Raw genomic sequence first — 21,954 nt, 5'->3', positions numbered from 1 at the left:
GCAAGCTGAAGTGGCAGTGGGCAGGTCATGCCTGTCGTAGAGGCGATGGCCATCGGAGCCGGAAAGTCCTTGAGTGGAGACCGCGTTTACGCAAGCGTAGTGTGGGAGACCCTCCAGCACGATGGACCGACGATATAAAGAGGCTGGCGGGTAGTGGCTGGATGAGGAAGGCTGAGGACCGGGTGTGGTGGCGCTCTTTAGGGAAGGCTTATGTCCAGCAGTGGACGCCACAGGCTGATGATGATGATACTGAAAATATTTGGAGAACCTGACGATAACTATGGAAACTTCTCAAATCTAGTTGTCATGTAGTTTATTAATATGTACATTAATTAACTGGCTTCTGACACGTCAGACCAACTGGCAAACAAGATAACAATTGCTCAACTTTAAATGAAGCGTGAAAATATTGTGTTTTGTAGTACTTTTTTACTCTGTTCAAAGAACATTGCTCAAGCCCAGAGCCTAGAGTCTAGACCCAAGGTGTAGTTGTCCACAAAAGAGAGAAAGGAGAAACTCTACATGGTGAACCATTTCTTTATTCATTATAGGCAAACGCTTGACCACCAACCAAAATGACGTCATTCCGATTGTAATGAGACATGGTTCCAGCGCAATAGCAATTTGCAGGACCTATACACAAACAACTTGGTCTAATCGCTTTATATATAGAGTCGATTCTATATACGAGAGTCAAGAAATTCCCAAAATTAAGCAAACAAATTCAGCTATTTTAAACTTGATACTTAACACGACTGTTAAGATAAAATAATAAGTAATAAAATAAAAAATAATAATTTCTTTATTAAGGCAACAGAGACCCATATTTTGTTAGCATAACATTTTCTCATCTTTCATACATTCTTATTTCTTACGTATAAGATCAATGAACTTAACATAAACGAATTAGTTGTTTGAAAGGCTTCGTGCAGACTAGATCGGGCTAGACGTACGACCTATCGTCGGACCCAGGTGTAAAGATTATATTATTAGCGGGCTTAAAGAAGTACTTGTATAGAAGTCGGATTAAAGCCTCAAATGTAAGAGTATAGAGCCTCTAGAGAATATAATATAATGTCAGCCTTAACAATATAACCGTAAGATTAAGAGATTTCTCTATTAAGACAATTTTACGATAGACAGATTTGAATAGTAATTATCTCCTCATACTGAAGACCATAATAAAGCTAGCAAATTCTTTTAAAAGATTTAGAGATTTGTCACAATTTTAGGGTTCCATACCTCAAAAGGAATCCTTATAGGATCACTTCGTTGTCTGTCTGTCGTGTCTGTCAGGAAACCTATAGGATACTTCCCGTGGACCTAGAATCATAAAATTTGGCAGGTAGGTAGGTCTTAAAGCACACGTAAGTGAAAAAATCCGAAAACCGTGAATTTGTGGTTACATAAAAAAAATAGTATTTTCAACTTTCAAAGTAAGGTATCATATGAAAGGGTTTTACCTGTACATGCTAAAATAGATTTTTATTTATTTTTATCCATAATAGTTTTTGATTTATCGTGTAAAACGTCGAAAAAATACGACTGTAGTACGGAACCCTCGGTGCGTGAGCCTGACTCGCACTTAGCCGGTTTTTTTAAAGGAAAAGTTCACTGGGTTGGGGCTTGGGTTAACATGATACATCCATGTTGCAATGTTGTAATGTTATGACTGCATGTTAAAAATCATAATGTAAATATATACGCGTGGCTCTCATATTATCAAAAAGCATGTACGCAAGCAAATATTGTAATCTAATCGGTGGGAGGCTTTATCTCTTTGTTTTTGAGCGGTAAACGGATACAGTGAAAATATTCTTTACTACAATATTCTATCGTACGTATCTAATGATAAGCGATGTTACTATCCAGTACGGTGCCGTGTATAAACCAAAGAGGTATGTATTTAATAAAAACCGGCCAAGTGCGAGTGTCAGACTCGCGCACATCACGCCGCAACCGATCGACGTGTTTTTTTTTGCACTGATATATAATTAGCTGTGATAGCCTATTGGTTAGGACGTCCGCCTTCTAATCGACGATCGGGGGTTCGATCCCGGGCACGCACCTCTAACTTTTCGGAGTTATGTGCGTTTTAAGTAATTAACAGCCGCACTCAGAGAGTCGCTTAATCGTTACTTAAGATTGAGTTAAAACGAGACAGATCTATATCTTTCACATAAATCTGTCTCGTTTTAACTCGCTAAAAAGCTTGGATTTGACTCGCTCCAGCAATGCACGGGGCTGCAATAGCTTGTATAGTACGGTATAATAACATTGTAAATTGAAAAATTAAAAAGAGCAACCGCCGAGTTTCTTGCTGGTTCTTCTCGGTAGGAACGGCATTCCAAACCAGTGGTAAATTAAAACTACCTGACTATTCATAAGCACTTTTAAAAAGTTTACATGAATAAAAAAACATTCTATTCTATTCTATTCTACTCCATCTTAAGTAACGATTAAGCGACTCTGAGTGCGGCTGTTAATTACTTAAAACGCACATAACTCCGAAAAGTTAGAGGTGCGTGCCCGGGATCGAACCCCCGACCTCCGATTAGAAGGCGGACGTCCTAACCACTAGGCTATCACAGCTTTTTACAGTATATTATGTACGTTGTGGACGTGTAGACTAAATTACTTATCTCCTGCAGTTCCCGTGTGACTTTAATATCAGTTTTGATGTCATTACAGACTAGCTGATGCCCGCGACTTCGTCCGCGTAAATTTAGGTTGTTAAAAATCCCTTGGGCACTCTTTGACTTTCCGGAATAGAAGTAGCTTATCTCATTCTCCAGGTCTTCAACTATATCCATGCAAAAATCACGTCAATCTGTCGCACCCCTCGCGCCTCTCTACCCGCCTGCTCCACCCCTGTCCCGCTGGCAAGTTATCATACAAGTTACATATCGATCTCAAATCCCAATGCAAATAGGAATTTTAGCAGGATTTGGAAGCAAGCGGCATCGCGTCAGTTTAGTCGTTTTTCTAATCCGAACCTTTTTTAACAAAAAAAATTTCTTCGAATAGAGTAAAGAGCACAAGTTAGCGAGTAACAAATTTATCGGTCATCGTAATATAATATTCGTGTCTTTTCTAATCCCAAAGCCGCACGAGCAAAACCGGAGTGCGTCCGACCGGAGGATCCGGTTTGCCGATGACTCACTCGATCGACCTCATGCCGACCTCTCGGTACGTTCAAATGTCTTCTATACTACACTTCATGCCTATACCAATGTTGTGAAGCTTTATCATTAAGCCCGTTTGTCTGAGAACCAATGCTTAGGTAAATTAGATGACTCCGCAACGCGAAGGAGTGTTATTTGCACCTAATTGTCAACAGCGATTACGTCTGTAGAGAAGGCTTGCAGATTTTTAAAATCTTTATAAAAACCGTTATAATATAACTAGCCGCTCAAAGTTCGTCATAATATCTACGGGCAGGTATGTCACCTGACTATACGGGCGCGGCAGAACAGCATCTGCAAATTAACTCTAATGCGTTGTTGACTTTTTGATTTAGGATTTTATTAATATAAATAGCTATCAAACAAGCAGGAGGATCACCTGTAGGGCGATTGTCTAAAACCTGCATCAATCATTATTACAATCTCAATTGTTCTGATTGGCTGAATTTGTGCGATTCTTGTTGCAACAATGCATTGTGGCCAATAGTGAGCAAGCAATAACCAATCAGAGATGATTGCGATCGTGACATTGTAGCTGTCAAACAACCGCGGTAGGGCCACAGATGTTGAGTAACCCGCCACCCTTGAACATTTACAGCTACAGAGGAACCGCTAATGCGTTGCCTACTTTTCAAGTCGATACGCCCCTTGAATAATCCCATGTTGAAATCTAGTGGGAAGTGGGAACGCGATGGAATTTGTATATCCGCCCCTTGAATAGCCCCATACTAATTATTGTACTTTTGACTTTTAGAGGTAGTTTGTCTGATTTATTCGTGGCAATGGAGAATTTTCCCGTTAAAAGTTGCTTATAATTTGTACGTTTCTAGAATGTAAGCTACGAGTAGATATATTTGTATCAAACATTAAGATCGGTTTAGCTGTCTAGTACAACAGACAGACAGACGTATCAGATTCAATATGTTAATAGGATCGCATAAGTTTCTCTTCCTTTCGTTTCTGAGTACCTACTGACATATGAATAGGCTGGCTGGAGGTCATAGATGAAGGTCGCTGGTAAGTTCAGGTAATACTTATACCTGTTTTCTAGATGTATTTGAAGACTCCAAGGGTTACCTCTAAGTTCATTTTTTGTTATTTTCGATGAAATACACCAAACATTTGAGCTTATATCATTTGAGAGCTTGAAAGAGAAAGAAAAGAAAGTAAGAAAGAAAAACGTTTATTTTTTAAGGCTGTACCACACATTACCAGCTAGACCTGGTTAGGTTATCCCGGCGCCTCTAATACTTGAGTAGTAAAGTCAAAAGACCTCAAGTAGAAGAAGCGCCGGAATAAAGTATGTCCAAGTAAGAGCCAAAAGAGAAACAAGAAGAAAGTCTATTAGGGAACTAAATGCATGATGCATTGAATCGTAAAAAGTATACTAACTATTCTCCAATTATTTATTATCAAGATAGCACCACCTTTTCTGTGTTTCTGATCATGATCATTGAAGTCTTCATTTACAATTGCGTGTATCAAGTGCGCGACACGCCTACAAAATTATTTATCACTCCGTCGTTTCAACTTTAATAATTTAATAATAATTGAGCCTCAATAGCTCAACCAGTAAAGGAGTGGACTGAAAACCGAAAGGTCGACGGTTCAAACCCCGTCCGTTGCACTATTGTCGTACCTACTCCTAGCACAAGCCTGACGCTTAGTTGGAGAGGAAAGGGGAATATTAGTCATTTAACATGGCTAATATTCTTTAAAAAAAAAAAAAAAATCAATATCAACGCACCTTCTTCGTCCTGTATGGTATACTACTTGGCATAAAACCCCGGTGGGGTGATTACGTATCTCGCGACAGGCTTGCGACTGGCGTAAATCTCACGATCATTGCTGTCAAGCGTCACACGTAACAGCGGCTAGAGAGAGATAGCAATAGCCACAAAGCAAAATAAGAACAAGAAGAAGAGATACAGCAAATGAACTGTCGCATTGCTACTGCTGTCGCGTTGCTGTCGCTACTGCAATCACCCCGCGGGTCTGCTTAATGTCCTACACAGATTTCGTATGTTAAGTTTCAATCTATCTATCAAGAAATCTAGATCTCCCCTTATCATCAGCAACAGATAGACATCCACTGCTGGACATCGGTCTCTTGTATAGGGACTTCCGCACGCCACGGTCTTGCGCCTTCTGAATTCAACGGGTCCCTGCGACTCGTCTGATATCGTCCGTCCACCTAGTGGGGGGGCCTTCCGGTGCGAGACTGCCATTCCAGCACCTTGGGACCCCAACGTCTATCAGTTTTTCGAATTAGTACCCTGCCCATTACCACTTCAGCTTCACCACCCGCTGAGCTATGTCGGCTACTATGGTCATCCTACGGATCTCCTAATTTCTGATATGACGTAGAGTAGGTAACTACCAACTAGCTAACCAAGGATAGATCTCCCCTAGTTGTAAGTTTTTTATAACATTGTTATAACAAACTACAATGGGTTGTAAAACGCATGGAGGACAATCGACCACTAAAAAATTTGGCAACACAGCCATAGATGGTCCCCGACTCAGGATTATCATGCAGTACATGTTACAGCCATGGGCCCTAACGCGGTAGCTTTACAGCTTCAGTGTGACAATCGCAAAAACCTCTGATTGGTTCATGCTCGCTCACTATTGGCTACAATGCATTGTTGCAACAAGAATACCATAAATTCAGCCAATCACAACAATTGCGATTGTAAATAATGATTGATGCAGGTTTTCCGGAATCGATCAATTAGCTTTGAGAAGTTGCCAGTGTGGCAGACTATAGCCAAAACCCTTTTCTTTCTGAGAGGAGACCCGCTGCTCTGTAGTGAGCCGGCCATGGGTTGACCATGATGATGATGATGATATTTGTAGTTATTAAAATTGAATATTAAAATAATTCTACGCTTGGATTATCTCGATTCTCGACGTCGGACATACTCATTGCAAGGAAATTGTGATAGATAAAAAATATATAAATGTGGCGGCCACGCGTAACTGCCAGCAGCTGCTACCGCCATATGCGTCGAACGAGTGCCAACCCTCAGGATATACGTTCATAATGACAGGAACGGACGGAAATATCTTCTACAATCATCTACAAGATAGATCAGGTGAAGTTTGTAAGTTTGTTTGTAGAGGTAATCTCTGGAACTACTGAACCAATTTTGAAAGTTCTTTCACCAGTAGAAAGTTACATCATTCTTGAGTAACATAGGCTATGTTTTATTTTCAAAAAAAATTTAAAAAGCTACCCGTGCGAAGCCGAGGCGGGGCGCTGGTAAGTAAATAATATAATATTTACTATGGTATGCCGTGATAGCCAATAGTGATAAAGACGTCGCCTCCTAATCGGGAGGTCGGCGGTTCGATCCTGGGCATGCACCTTTAACTTTTCAGAGTTAACTATGTGCGTTTTGAGCAATTAAATATCACTTCCTTTAAACGGAGAAGGAAAACATCGTGAGGACACCTGCATTCCTGAGAGCTCTTCATAATGTTCTCAAAGGTGTGTGAAGTCTGCCAATCTACACTTGAACAGCGTGGTAGACTATGGCCAAAACCCCTCTCATTCTGAGAGAAGACCCGTGCTTTGTAGTGAGCCAGCGATGATATTTAGACATTCAATAACATAACCATATTAAAAGCAGTAATATGCTAAAGTACAGGCAGAAAAATAGTGATAGGCTTCTTACTCCATCTCTATATATAAAAATGAATCGCTGAATGTGTTGCTGATCGCATATCTCGAGAACAGCTGAACCGATTTCGCTAATTCTTTTTTTATAATATTCCTTGAACGACGAGGATGGTTCTTACGGAGAGAAAAATTAAAAAAATTAGAATCGACTGTTAGGCGGTACGAAGTTCGCCAGGGCAGCTAGTATATTGTAAAAATGTGTAAAAAATAAATAATGTGTAAAAAAAAAATAAGACCAGGGCGCGTTTGGAACCCTCGAAGCTTTAGTTTTAAGTTTGCGAAATAATTATCACCACTATATCTTAGAAATCCAACATCTGACTTTCAAAAAGAGTTATTAATTACCTATTTTGAATAAATCATTTGACTTGACTTGACTTGACTAATGTCTACAAAAAACGTATGTATTTTCGTAATTTGAATCACCTTGTTACGCTATCGGATAATTAGGACACCTAACAACGTCCCATTACTTAGCAGCTGCATCCCTATTTGGAATAAGCACACTTAATTATCGTTTTATAATAGCATAATAGTGTAAAAACGCGCCTTGCTTGGCCAAATGTCTTTAAAATTGCACGGTGTTTTCTGACGCATATTTTTTCTTATGCCATAAAAAAACTTCATTCGGTTGTTCGGATAGGAAAGCTTGTTTTTGACGAACACAAAGTCTTGTTGACCTTTTATACATACAGAAAAGGAGATTGTAGATTTAAATAGTGATTTGACTTTGCTCAAACTTTACAAGGTACACTCTATAGATATGCCTTTGTTCAAAGAAGAGCTCTACATTTAATAATTTTAGTAATTGACTATTATCTCCGTTCTACCAACGTTTTGATTTATTCGGCCGCTATAGAGATCGATAATCGGAATATCGGCGCAAAAGTACACCTAATAAGTAAATGTATTTAAGTAACTATACTTGATGTATCATTTAAAAGAACTTTACACCTTTTAAAGATAACACGAAAAGGGCACATACATTAAGACATCGCATAGTTAATGAGAAATTAAGTATAATTAAGTAAATAATTGCAAGTTGCAACATAGTTGCATTGACATCAAAAACAACCCCCCAACCATTTAATAAGCCGTGTATTAAGCTGTCCAAAATTAGTTCAGTACTGAATTATCACTATTATTTGCAATAAATAGTGTAAGTGAAATGCCAAGGGTATGGTTTCATTGTTGCAAAGATAATGTTTTTTCATAAACCGACACCTTCATCATGTTCTTGCAACATAAAAACAATATAATGGTCTTTAATTTGAAAAAAACACAACTTTACACGAGCTTTACACATACAGGGAAGAGAAATGTCTGAAGTCTGGATATTGCAAAATGAACAGTTCTTATATATCATGGACTGTAATTTAATTGATATATTATGGGATTCCAAAATAAACAATTCTGGAAATAAAATAGAAATTATTTTGTAAATACAAATTGGGTGATCTCCAGGATTTGGTTGAAGGATTTAAAATATTGGGTAAAATAATGAATTAACTGTGGGCAAATAAACAAAAGCATCTCAAGCCTGGGTTAACAAAACACATGTAAGACACAGAAGTAAAGAGCTGATAGAGTACCAAACCAAAAAATATAACTATGTGCCTCCCTCAAGCTAATTGATATTGGCGAAGTGCATTGTGCTGGTCTGGCACAACAAAAAGCTACCAAACAAGAAAAGAAGAAGAAAATATAAGCAAAAATCTTAGTTTAAGGAACTAAGTATAGGCAGTCAAAATCATGTATTACAACAATCAACAAAGTTTATATTTATAGCCTCAATAGCTCAACCGGTATAGGAGTGGACTGAAAACCGACAGGTCGACGGTTCAAACCCCGCCCGTTGCACTATTGTCGTACCTACTCCTAGCACAAGCCTGACGCTTAGATGGAGAGGAAAGGGGAATATTAGTAATTTAACATGGCTAATATTCTTTTAAAAAAATAAATAAAAAAAAAACATACATCATAAAGTTAAGTAAGAACTGACCAAGCGTAGCAGAAACATTTAGATCATGAGCAACAGAAGTAGTTATTGTAAAAAAAAATGCAAATAAAGCGTTTTCGCAATTATTAAGTAACTGCGAGAAAAGCCTATCGCTATAACTTATAATGGTACTAATTTGACCGGCCGTAAAAGCATACAAAAACGAAAACACTCTTCATAACAAAACAAAGGAAGTGTCGTGATGGAGAACGTGCAAGTGAAACTAACAATAAATAAACGTACAGTCGGCATTAGATGTACTCTAATTGACGTAACTACGGAAAACGCAGCAATTAAATACTTTTTTATGATAAACAAGACTGTTTTAGCTTTTGAATAGTAAAAATAAGTAAGTACGGAGTATTTTAGGGTTCCGTACCTCAAAAGGAAAAACGGAACCCTTATAGGATCACTTTGTTGTCTGTCTGTCTGTCAAGAAACCTACAGGGTACTTCCCTTTGACCTAGAATCATGAAATTTGGCAGGTAGGTAGATCTTATAGCTGACATTTGGGGAAAAATCTGAAAACCGTGAATTTAGGGTTAGATCACACAAAAAAAATTAAATTGTGGTGATGAACTAATAATTAGTATTTTCAACTTTCGAAGTGAGTGACTATATCAAGTGGGGTATCATATGAAAGGTCTTCACCTGTACATTCTAAAACAGATTTTTATTTATTTTTATGCATCATAGATTTTGAATTATCGTGCAAAATGTCGAAAAAATACGACTGTAGTACGGAACCCTCATTGCGCGAGCCTGACTCGCACTTTCTAATACATATTAATGTTATTTTACTACCAAACATTGAGACAGTAAAAGCAATTAATTCCCAGTTAGCCATTTTACAAAAATGCCAGAAATTGAATGTCCGTCAGATAGTTACAGATAAAACGATAAGCAAGCGTGCAAATAAATGCTCCAATTAACAAAACTAATTGTTGGTGCGACTTATATTGACATTCGAAAAATATGTACATATGTGCAATTCAAAGCAATGATAATAATCATTACTTAAGGTATGATTCCGAACAACGCTGCACGCAGCAGTACTGCCGCAACAGTGCTGTCACCAGCTGTCACAGTCCTGTCGTGGCACTACTGGTCCCCATAAAATCTCTATAATCTTATATGACATTACTTTCCGAGCTAGGCAGCAATGTTCCGCTACATTGCTGCCGCAACATTGCTGCCTAGCTCAGAGCTGCTGCGTGCAGCGTGGTTCGGAATCATACCTTTAAGTACATATTTATATTATTGCAGAATTAAAGCTACCTTTAATATTTATAGGCGCTTTTTTGGGCTCCGTACCTCAAAAGAAATATAAGGAACCCTTATAGGATAACTTTGTTGTCTGTCTGTCTGTCCGTCTGGCCTGTCAAGAAAACATAATCTCTAAACCAAACTAAATTAACATGTCTAAATCTAGTGCTATCCTTGTCATAGCAACATTATGACGGAGTTATGCGGAAAGGATAGCAGTAGGCTTAGACCTGTTAATTTAGTTTAGTTTAGAGATTGTGTACAAGAGAATCGGCCTCACTGCCAAGTACAAATTCCCTAAGCTTTATGCTAGTATATTATTTAGATAAAAATCTTGTGCTATTGTTCAACTAGATTGATCTTTTCCACGGATGCTGAACTGAATTTCTACAACAACAACTAACAGCTCGTCGATTATGTAAATCTTGCACTGTGAAGTCATTATGCAATCTTGCTGTATTGTCAACTGATGCAATTTTGCATGAGCTATATTGTCTGTCTGAAAGAATGTCAGCCATTGATTGCTTCATTTTCAAAACCTTGTCCGCAACTTTATTAATTACCTACAGTAGTCAGTACCCAGCAGGAAATATTGCACGTCGAACTTTAGAAAGAGACTAGCTTATGCTCGCGACTTCGTCCGCGTGGACTACACAAAATTTCGAACCCCTATTTCACCCCCTCAAGAGTTGAATTTTCAAAAATCATTTCTTAGCGGATGCCTACGTCATAATAGCTATCTGCATGCCAAATTTCAGCCCTATTCGTCCAGTAGTTTGAGCTGTGCGTTGATAGATCAGTCAGTCAGTCAGTCAGTCAGTCAGTCAGTCAGTCACCTTTTCCTTTTATATATTTAGATAACGGTTTCGTCGAGCGTTGTTTCTGTCGTTGAGACCGACGAAACGTCACATAGGTAGATATAAGTGACAGAGACGTCGCTCTACGAAGCCGAAATCTCTTTCTAAAGTTCGATGTGCAATATTTTCTGCCGCGTTGTACTTCTTCTTTGTTCTTTATCGATCTGGTTATGGAAGGTTTACACTTAAGAATGACATTCATGACTCTGTCTTGGGCAATTTCTTTTAAATTTTCGTAAGTGAAAAGCCCGGGCACGCGCTCAAATGCTCGCAGACTTGTTATAAGTAATTAAAATAATCAAAACATTTAAGTTCTTACGCTCCGTTCCCACTGTGTGGCCTGTCTGTCGGCCCAAGTTTTTATCAGATGTACCAGTGGCAGAACATAAAATCAGCTTCCGACAAGTGTGAATAGCTTCATATAAAATGTTCTGCCACTGGAACATTCGATTAAAATCATTACGGATCCGATAAACGACAAGTGGGAACGGGGGGGTTAAGGACTAGTTAAGGCACAAGAAAGTAAAAATGATGACATTGTAGTGTAAGTTTATTAAAAAAAAAACAATAATACTAATTATTATGGGGTGGTAATAATAAACACATCAGTATAAACAAATATACCTCCTAACCAAGAGAGGAAAATGAGTGGACATTTTTGTATTAATTCACCTGCGACTTGATGCAGCCAGCAGGTGCTGAAGTTCAAGTATGTACATTTCATTTGTATAATATCGTTAATCTTTATTGCTGTGGGGGGAAAACCTTGAGCTTGAGTATTAACAACATTAGAAGTTATTTTTAACGTGAACTAATAACATATTAGGTATTGATGAATAACGTAATCTGTGACTATATTTATCTTTTTAAATATTCTGTGAGCAAAAAATTCAAAGGATTTCGTAAAATCGATACTTACAATAATCAAATAACCAATGCAATACTTCACATCTCTACGTAGTCTAAATATATAAAAGGAAAAGGTGACTGACTGACTGACTGATCTATCAACGCACAGCTTACTGTCACAGTCACAGTCTACTGGACGGATCGGGCTGAAATTTGGCATGCAGATAGCTATTATGGCGTAGGCATCCGCTAAGAAAGGAATTCTGAAAATTCAACACCTACGGGGGTGAAATAGGGGTTTGAAATTTGTGTAGTCCACGCGGACGAAGTCGCGAGCATAAGCTAGTATAAAATAAAGTCGCTTCCCGCTGTCTGTCTGTATGTATGTATGGACGCGTAGATCTTTTAAACTATGCAACGGATTTTAATGCGGTTTTCACCAACAGATAGAGTGATTCAAGAGGAAGGTTTAGAGCTATAGTTTAATTCTCCAAAAATTTGAGATCCCTAGGGAAATTGAAATAATGTGAATTAGGTCGGAAAAAATCCTCTCATTTGAGTTTCCGAGGCAATGACACCTCAATAACACCACATTAGTGTCTACATTGCACCCATGCGAAGCCGGGGCGGGTCGCTAGTGTAATAGCTAATGCCGACATGTATCTTATAGGTAGATACTTTATTAGATAAGTTCCGCTATCATAAAATTAACAGCTTATCAAAAGATAAAAGTTCCAAATAGGTAACTATGGTATCTGATAAGCTTTTGTTTCATATGACATTAGTTAAGGACTTGTTCTTTAGCAAACATAGATAAGTAAAGGCGCATTCGGAATCAAACACAAATTCATGTCTTGCATTCTAGAGTTCTAAGTTCGCCCTTCAGTATACTCTGTTTATTTTCCCGGTGAGTCACACCACTTCTTCTGAATAGACTACTACACAAAGCATTTAAATATTTCTGATTAGACGGAGATAGCGATATAGCATTTTGACGTCACACCTTACTAATGCCATAGTAGCTTCGTGCGGTTTCATACAAATTTTCGTTTTGCGAGAAAGGGATAGAAGACCCTCCCACTCCAAAATTAAAATGCCTGTAACTTTGCAAATCTTTGTTGGATTTTAGTATTTTTTCAGCGTACGTCATTATTTTTATCCTAGTTATAATAAAGTAATAATATTTATCAAATTCAAAAGTAGGAAAATGCCCAATTGCCATAGAGTATGTATGGTTCTAACAAAATGCTGCACTCTAATATCAAAATTCCAAACATTGGCGGTGGACTCGGGTTTTGGGATTGATGCCCGAGGCCTTTACCGCCCGTTGTATGTTGGCGATTCGATTTACCGATATAATTCTAGTTAGAAGTCGCTTCAAAGCAGATCGCTATTATAGATCGTAACTACCGATATCGATTGTAACCCTGCAATGCGATACCATTGCCCCATTACCTTTTTATCATCGAAACATCAAACGGCTTTCCCGCTTTCATTGGAAATTGATATCCTACTATCCACAATGAGGTTTTTTCTATTTAAAAACACCTGTATCTATAGTACGCAACAAGTCGAGATGGCAATCGGGGTGGGAACGCCCCGCACACCCCCCGCCACATACCCTGATTGCCAAATCGACCTGTCGCGCACTCATCATCATCATCATCATCATCATCAACCGATAGACGTCTACTGCTGGACATAGGTCTCTTGTAGGAACTTCCACACGCCACGGTCTTGCGCCGCCTGAATCCAGCGGCTCTCTGCGACTCGTCTGATGCCGTTCCGTCCTATCCTTCGGGGTCCTCCAACGCTGCGAACTATATTATATTATTTCAAAAAGGAAAAGGACAATTCCAATCGGTAGGTACGAGTTAGTTACCATACATCAATCATTTGATTTCGAATCTATGCATGCGTATTTGGAAAACTTTGGAACAAATTGAAATGCCATTAAATTGTGAAATATCTCGAATGGTCTTGCAGTTTATGGATTTTATGAAAGGTTGTACAAAAGAGAGAGCAGATCGAAATATACAATTGGTAAACTGTTATAGTTCCTGCAGGTATATTGCGTATCTCATGCAGTACGATTCACACTTAAATGCGTCTGCGTGAAGTTGCGAGACATGCGCAGTTACCCTCCCCGCTTCCCCGGACACCCAAAATGTGTGTGGTGCGCAACGTCGTGCGCAAACTTCAGGGGCGCATTTACGTTTGAATCGTACTGTAATGGACGACTAAGAGCCAGCGCGTGCCAAATCTTCGTTATTTTATAAAAGCTGAAAGTTTCGCTGCGTATTGTCCACAACACAGGGAGAAACGATCTAAGGGAGTAAAATAGAGTTTCGAAAGTGTAGTCCACGTTAGGTATATAGCTGGCGTAAATCTGTCTAGTTTTAACTGAAACTTAAGTTTGAGCAAAGTGAATTGTAAAGTATGGTACAGCTCCTCAAAGAGCTAACTTGCAACATTTATCGCCGTCTCTCTCTAAGACAAGTAAATCCTCCTCGTTTTGACTGAGCCTTAAGAGCGTTTGTGCACTCATTCGTGAAATCACGGATTCCGTAAAAATACGAATCGAATGAGTACGTATTTGTATGACGGCCACTTCGAAGAATCACAGATACGAACCGAATACGGATGAGTGCACAAAGGCCCTAAGCCAACGCAAATTCAAAGAACGCTCTACAGAGTAGGTACAGATCTCAAGCCTTAGTTATCGAAAATCTAACAATGAGCTGCCAACGGTATGGAATTAGTCGTGCGGTATGAAAATTACATTTAATTACACCCCAGATTACGAGTGGACATGCTAATTGTTGTCACTCAGGCGGTCCGCATCGGGCCAAGATGCACGATCTGTCGCGTGAGTTATGTCACTTTCCCCGACTTCGGCGCGGGGTTTCTGTTTCGAAGGCGTTCACGACCGTAGGGCTGTCGCCTGTCAACTATGCCGGTCGCGCGAACTACTTGGGTAGTCGAGACTGTCAGTAATAATTACCACCATTATATCTTACAAATCTAACACCAGACCATCAAAAAGAGTAATTTATATAAACATACCAGAAGTGCAGTTAACACACACCCCACAAGTCAAAACAGATCACGTGACTTCCGTTTCAAAGGCGCAAAAATGCGATAACATTTATTACCTATTTTGAATAAATCATTTGACTTTGACTTTGTCAGCTTTGTCAGCGTGGCAACGCGAGACACGTAGTGCGTCTTCAATTTTCATACTCACGATCGACATGAACGTAAGAGGAATTTAAACCTCAAATGATGAGTTGTTTTTAGGCAACGACTTTCCATGCATTTCAACCGAGAAAACCACCGCCTCTTCACAGCGTAATGGTGATATTAATTTTACTACTCTATTTAAACAACCTATTAAGGACTTGGTGTGTGTGTGAAATCAAATTTGTCAGCTTAGATTCCCATTCTATCTACCTATTACGTATACTTACTTACAGCCGTACTCAGAGTCGCTAATCGTTACTTAAGATTGAGATAAAATGAGACAGATTTATGTGAGTCTCGTCGTCTCTGTCTGGTTAAACTCAATCTTAAGTAACGATTAAGCGACTCTGAGTACGGCTGTTAGTTACCTTAACTTAATAATGAGGTACTTAATTAGTAGAAAAGGTGGATGGATTGCGTAAAAGAGGATATGCATATATATATAAAAGGGGTGGATAATACATTGACGGAAGACAGAAGTGAGTGGAAGAAGAAGACATGTTGTGCCGACCCCACGTAACGTGGAATATGGTAAGGAAGAAGAAGGTACTTAATTAGTAACGTTGCTAATTTAAAATGATGCTTTTCAGAAAATGGCAACCCTATCCTATCATACGCTCTCTCGTATGGAATGCTCATTTGCTCATCAGAAGATGTATTCATTATTCAAGGAAATTTTCTAGACCTACTACCTACCTACCTGCCTCCTCTACTATGTACATCAAATTGAATATTAATGCATTAAACATAGTTATCAACTGACGTCTGATCTCACTAATATAAAGATAACTAGTTATTACATATAAATAAAATACTGTTTCATTTAGAGTACCTACTCATTATTTACTTAAGTAAATAGTAAGTTATTTGGCTGAGTAAATATTACTATACATAAAAACTGGTCAAGTAAGAGTCGCACTCGCACACGAAGGGTTCCGTACCATCGTACAAAAGAGAACGAAGAATTCTAGGTCAACGGGAAGTAGGTATCCTATAGGTTTTCTTGACAGACAGACAACAAAGTGATCTTTAATGGTTCCTTTTTTTCTTGAGGTACGGAACCCTAAAAATAACTCTTTTTAATTATTTTGTGATTTACTCAAAAGTTCACGGTTTTCCTATTATAATAAGTTAATGCGTTTTTCAGATTTTTCGTTTACTTGTGCTACAAGACATTGCTGCCTGCCAAAGGGTTGCCAAATAAGGGTTCCTTTTTTCTCAGGAGATACGGAATTCTAAAAAGAAAAATAAAACCACTTTGCATTATCTTAGTCGACATGGCATACCTAACTAGCCATAAAATTGAATTGAAAGTTTAATTAAATTTCTAATCTAAATATATAAAAGGAAAAGGTGACTGAGTGACTGACTGACTGATCTATCAACGCACAGCTCAAACTACTGGACGAATAGGGCTGAAATTTGGCATGCAGATAGCTATTATGACGGAGGCATCCGCTAAGAAATGATTTTTGAAAATTCAACTCTTGAGGGGGTGAAATAGGGGTTCGAAATTTTGTGTAGTCCACGCGGACGAAGTCGCGAGCATAAGCTAGTTCGTAGATAAATAAGTAATTACGAAAGAGGCGTCGTCGTTGGTTGAATTATATAATGTTAATTGGCATTACAGTGCGAGTGAGTTTGATATATAGGCAGCGGAATTTACGGTGAAGACAATTGTTTATTTTGAACGCAACGGCCCAAGGCGGCGTATGTTGCGTGCTCATCTCCAAATGATCTATGGACTGTGTGCAATTACTTTTATTTCTTGTGTTAACCAACACCTTGAAAGTTTGAACTTCAAAACATATCGTAAATTGCAAGTTTTTGGTCTAATTCTATTGTGAGATTAAAATGTAAAATAACTTCAGAACTACAAGTAGATGTAAAGGGTGGGTTATGGGTATACATTATACAATCCTTTAATCCTGTCGAAAACCACTAAATACTTTTCATTCCTCTCAATTTACTTCAACTCAATAGCTCAACCGGTATAGGAGTGGACTGAAAACCGAAAGGTCGACGGTTCAAATCCCGCCCGTTGCACTATTGTCGTACCTACTCCTAGCACAAGCCTGACGCTTAATTGGAGAGGAAAGGGGAATATTAGTCATTTAATATGGCTAATATTCTTTAAAAAAAAAAAAACTATCAACGCTAACAAAATAAAATACTTATCTAGTTAAAAAATCCTATGGTAAATTATTGATTTCCTAGAATAAATAGAAGCCTACGTCACTCTCCACATCCTATGTAAGTATATCCATGTAAGAAATCACTTCAATATATTACTCGGTTGCTGCGTGATTGAAGGACAAACCAAGAAACAAACAAACTTTCACATTTATAATATTAAGTAGTTAAGATTAAGTGCTAAACTTATTGTCGAAATTATAAATTAGGTAATTTGTAGGTAATTACTTAAAGTAGGTCTTTAATGCATTTTAATTTGATAGAACTACTTAATCAAATTCAATGTTATTTCTTTTATTCAAATCCATACTAATATTATAAATGCGAAAGTGTGTCTGTCTGTCTGTCTGCTAGCTTTTCACGGCTCAACCGTTCCACCGATTTTGACGAAATTTGGTACAGAGATAGCTTACAACCCGGGGAAGGATATAGGCTACTTTTTATCCCGGAAATTTAAAGAGTTCCCACAAGATTTTTAAAAACCTAAATCCACGCGTACGAAGTCGCGGGCATCAGCTAGTTGTTAATATTTAATAAAAATAGGTTGTCTATTTATTTGATTTGATGGTTAACTTTTTATTTAAGTAAGTAAATAAATAACCTTTGTACTTAATTCCAACAAGTTAATTAATTAAGACTTAATTAAAATCTTTAGACATTACTAATGACATTGGCACAGTAACACTACTTACTTTCTACTATTTGTCCAAGTACCTACATATAAGCCATACTAATATTCAGTCTGTCTGTCTGTCTGCTAACTTTTCACGGCCCGACAGATTATCGAGTTTGATGAAATTTGACACAGAATTAGCTCCCGGGGATGGACAGGCTACTTTTTATCTCGGAAAATCAAGAGTACTTAAAAACCCATCCATTTAACCGATTTATATGCATCTCGGAAATTTATATAGGCAGCTTTTTATCCATAAAAATCAGAGTTCTGACGGGATTTAAAAAAAAACCGAAATCCACGCAAACGAAGTCACGGGCATTATCTAGTTATAAATAAATATTGTTTAGCAATTTTGCACTCTGGCTAACATCCAAGACAGTTTACTATCTGTGAACTTGAATGGAGTTTATTTTTAACACACCAATCCTGCTTTTCAAGTAAAAATACATTAGCATCACTACCCATATTATAAATGCAAAAGTGTGTTTGTTTGTTGGTTCATTGGTTTGTTCTTCAATAATGTTGTAACTGAGCAATGGGTCGAGGTGTTTTTTTGCATGGGTATAGTTGAGTACCTATAGAGTGACATAGGCTATTTTTATCACAGAAAATTAAGGAGCTCCCATAGGATTTTTAAAACTAAAACATACATAATCAGAATCAATCGTATTGAGTGGACACAGTCTCAAAGCAAGTGATCAGTCTTACCAAGCCGGCCCACTACAAAGCAAGAGTCTCCTGTCAGAATGAGATAGGTTTTAAGCTAGTATACCATGCTGTCTGTAGTCTGTGTGTGTGTGTGTGTGTGTGTAGTCTGTATTGCGTATAAGTACTATCCAACACACCTAGTTTCTCCTTTCACCAAAGGTTGCCTGGTAGAGATTGCTGTGGAAAAGGTGACTGACTGACTGATCTATCAACGCACAGCTCAAACTATTGGACGGATCAGGCTGAAATTCGGCATGCAGATAGCTATTATGACGTAGGCATCCGCTAAGAAAGGTTTTGGGGGGTGAAAGGGGGGTTTGAAATTTGTGTAGTCCACGCGGACGAAGTCACGAGCAAAAGGTAGTAATCAGAATAATTATTAATCATGTATTAAGTACTATTTATCACTCATTATGCATAATATTCAATAGGCTTCAGTTAAATTATGTTTGACATATTTAATAGCAATTTAAACAGTATGCTTTGAATATTAATTAAACACATTGGATGAGCAATCTAAATTGCATACATTATGTATTGAATGCTTCAGTAATAGTCGCTTCGATAAGTAGAAAAAATGGAATGAACCTACCTTAAATATCAAAATACTACCTTACAAAAACCGGTCAAGTGCGAGTCAGGCAATGAGGGTTCCGTATTACAGTCGTATTTTTTTTGACATTTTGCAGGATAATTCAAAAGCCATGATACATAAAAATAAATAAAAATCTGTTTTAGAATGCACAGGTGAAGAACTTTCGTATGATACCCCACTTGATATAGTTATTTACTTAGAAAATTGAAAATACTAATTGTTAGTTCATGACCACAATTTAATTTTTTTGTGTGATGTAAGCCTAAATTCACGGTTTTCAGATTTTTCCCCAAATGTCAGCTATAAGATCTACCTACATGCCAAATTTCATGATTCTAGGTCAACGGGAAGTACCCTGTAGGTTTCTTGACAGACAGACAGACAACAGAGTGATCCTATAAGGGTTCCGTTTTCCTTTTGAGGTACGGAACCCTAAAAAAAATCCTTTATTTCAGTGTGTACATTTTTTTAAAATTATGTTACAGTTGTTTGCATCACAAAAAGTCTTTTAACTCTGAGTGCCTCTCGGCAAAGGCCTCCTCCAACTCTCGCCAGTGCTTCCTGTCCTGTGCCACCCTACCTATATATACTACCTTATTCCTAGATAATGCCTGATGATTAAACCTGTGATAGCCTAGTAGTTAGGACTGTGATAGAATAGTGGTTAGGATGTCCACCTTCTAATCGGAGGTTGGGGGTTCGATCGCGCGCACGCACATTTAACTTTTCAGAGTTATATGCGTTTTAAGTAATTAAATAACACTTGCTTTGCTTGGTGAAGGAAAACATCATGAGGAAACCTGCATGTCTGCATGCCTTCATAATGTTCTCAAAGGTGTTTCAAATTGTCATGGATTTATTGTCTGTTAGTCAGTCAGTATTGAGTGATAAATTGATTATCCTTCCACTTAAGTTTCCTTGCACATAATTATTTCCTAAGTCAAATAAAGTTTTAAAGTTGAAATTGCTACATTGTGGCTGATTCTATTGTACACAATCTCTAAACTAAAATGAAAGGTCTAAATATATTGCTATCCATTTCATATTGCTCCCTGTGGGAGAAGACAGCATTATATTTAGGCCTCTCCATTTGGTTTAGTTTAGAGACTGCTTACAATATAAATAATCAGCCACACTATCTATAGATAATAACAATCTAAAGATTATTTAAACTAAATATGGTTATCACTTAAGTATCATATTTTATCACAAAAAATGGATTTTTTTTGTACGTACCTATATTTAATTTAATTTGCTTTTATGACAATATAGCAACTAAGTAAGTAGGTAATAATAGTAGGTACTTTGATAAAATTAGATTTTAACACAAGAAAACATGTTCATTAAGTATTTATTACGCATGATTCATTACATGGGAATATAAATTACAATAAGATTAACACATGACCAAGTAGGTATGACCTCATCCTAACAATAAAAAATGTCAGCACAGAGACATCCAAACTCCTAAGTCCCCAAGTAGTAAGCCCCATGATTTATAGCCTTGGTCTACTGTATTCTATCAAGTATCACCACATTCATACAAGCTAATGACCTAAATAACGCGCATTATGAATGCAGTAATAATATACTTTCATGCATACGAAGCCGTGCAAGGCAATTTGATGCGAATCAAAAACACTACGACACAACCTTGAAGTACGTAAATCTCTGTCGAGAGATGAGGGCAAATAGAAAGGCAGGTTAACTTTTCTGTCGAATGTACATTTCGCGTTTGCCAACTCCACATAATCTTTACGAAATTACGAGGCTAGAGTCTCGCTTGCCGTGTTGTTGAGTTGACCGCTGTAATCTTGCGCTAACACGTGTAAAACAAAATGTTACCTTTATGATAAGCTCGATCTCTGGAACGTCTCCGTTCGCAGTTCCGTTCTCTGCAATTTCATCCGACATCGTGAACTCAAAAAACACTCAAATTAATCAAAAGCTAAAACTTTTCCACTTTTCACACAACAGTCACAGTTACAAAACACCGAAAGACTAACTTCAGTTCTGTGTGGTTTCTCAACAATGCACAACCATTGCTCAACTCAAACTTTTCCCATGCAATGATTGGTCGACACTCGGCGCCCCGCAAGTTGCATTTCGTCCATTTCGTAACTAACTTCATTGATAATGGAGGTTGAAGTGAAGTGAACTTATAGCGATTATCGCTTGATTATCGACATACGTAGGAGATACAAATTCTTTGATAGCGATAGCGAGAGCGACGCACGGCTTATTCGAAAAACAATCGAGTAATCCGATTATTGTTTTTAATCGTTGTTCATCGAAATACTATCAGACAATACTATGCACATTTCCTTAAACTATAATTCAATTTAACGATACTATTCACACAAATGACTTTTTAGTTGTTGTTAGAATAAGAGAAATATAATTTTTTAGGGTTCCGCACCCGGAAAACGGAGCCCTATTAATGTCACTCTGCTGGTCGTCTATCCATCTGTCTGTCCGCGTGTCACAGGTAGCTAACTTGTAGTCTAAATGAGTTACCAACTTGAAATTTTGGTATTTGGTGCACAACGTTGACCCATAACCAAATATTGAATTAGAAATTCAATTAAATTATTTCTAGCGAGGCTCCCATCCATACATGAAAAACCGACCAAGTGCGAGTCAGATCCGTGCACCGAGGGTTCCGTACCTACCACGGTCGTATTTTTTCGACAATTTA

At 37.9% G+C, this 21,954-nt stretch overlaps 1 protein-coding gene across 2 annotated transcripts in view; it reads right to left on the bottom strand.

Moving 5' to 3' along the window:
• The window catches only part of Clic (chloride intracellular channel protein 5), a 66,246-nt gene extending 44,973 nt beyond the window's left edge, over positions 1 to 21,273 (bottom strand). The window contains exon 1 of one of the 2 annotated variants that reach the window (XM_034978755.2): positions 21,102 to 21,273. In XM_034978755.2, the coding sequence (XP_034834646.1) occupies positions 21,102 to 21,170 (69 nt within the window). In that variant the 5' untranslated portion in view covers positions 21,171 to 21,273. The remainder of the gene's footprint in view (positions 1 to 21,101) is intronic. The other variant, XM_034978756.2, reaches the window with a different exon arrangement.
• Positions 21,274 to 21,954: the final 681 nt, after the last annotated feature.

Source organism: Maniola hyperantus, chromosome 19 (assembly GCF_902806685.2).
Source record: "Maniola hyperantus chromosome 19, iAphHyp1.2, whole genome shotgun sequence".
Taxonomy (NCBI): domain Eukaryota; kingdom Metazoa; phylum Arthropoda; class Insecta; order Lepidoptera; family Nymphalidae; genus Maniola; species Maniola hyperantus.
Note: the sequence above shows the minus strand (reverse complement) of the source record. Positions and strands in the feature narration are given on the sequence as shown.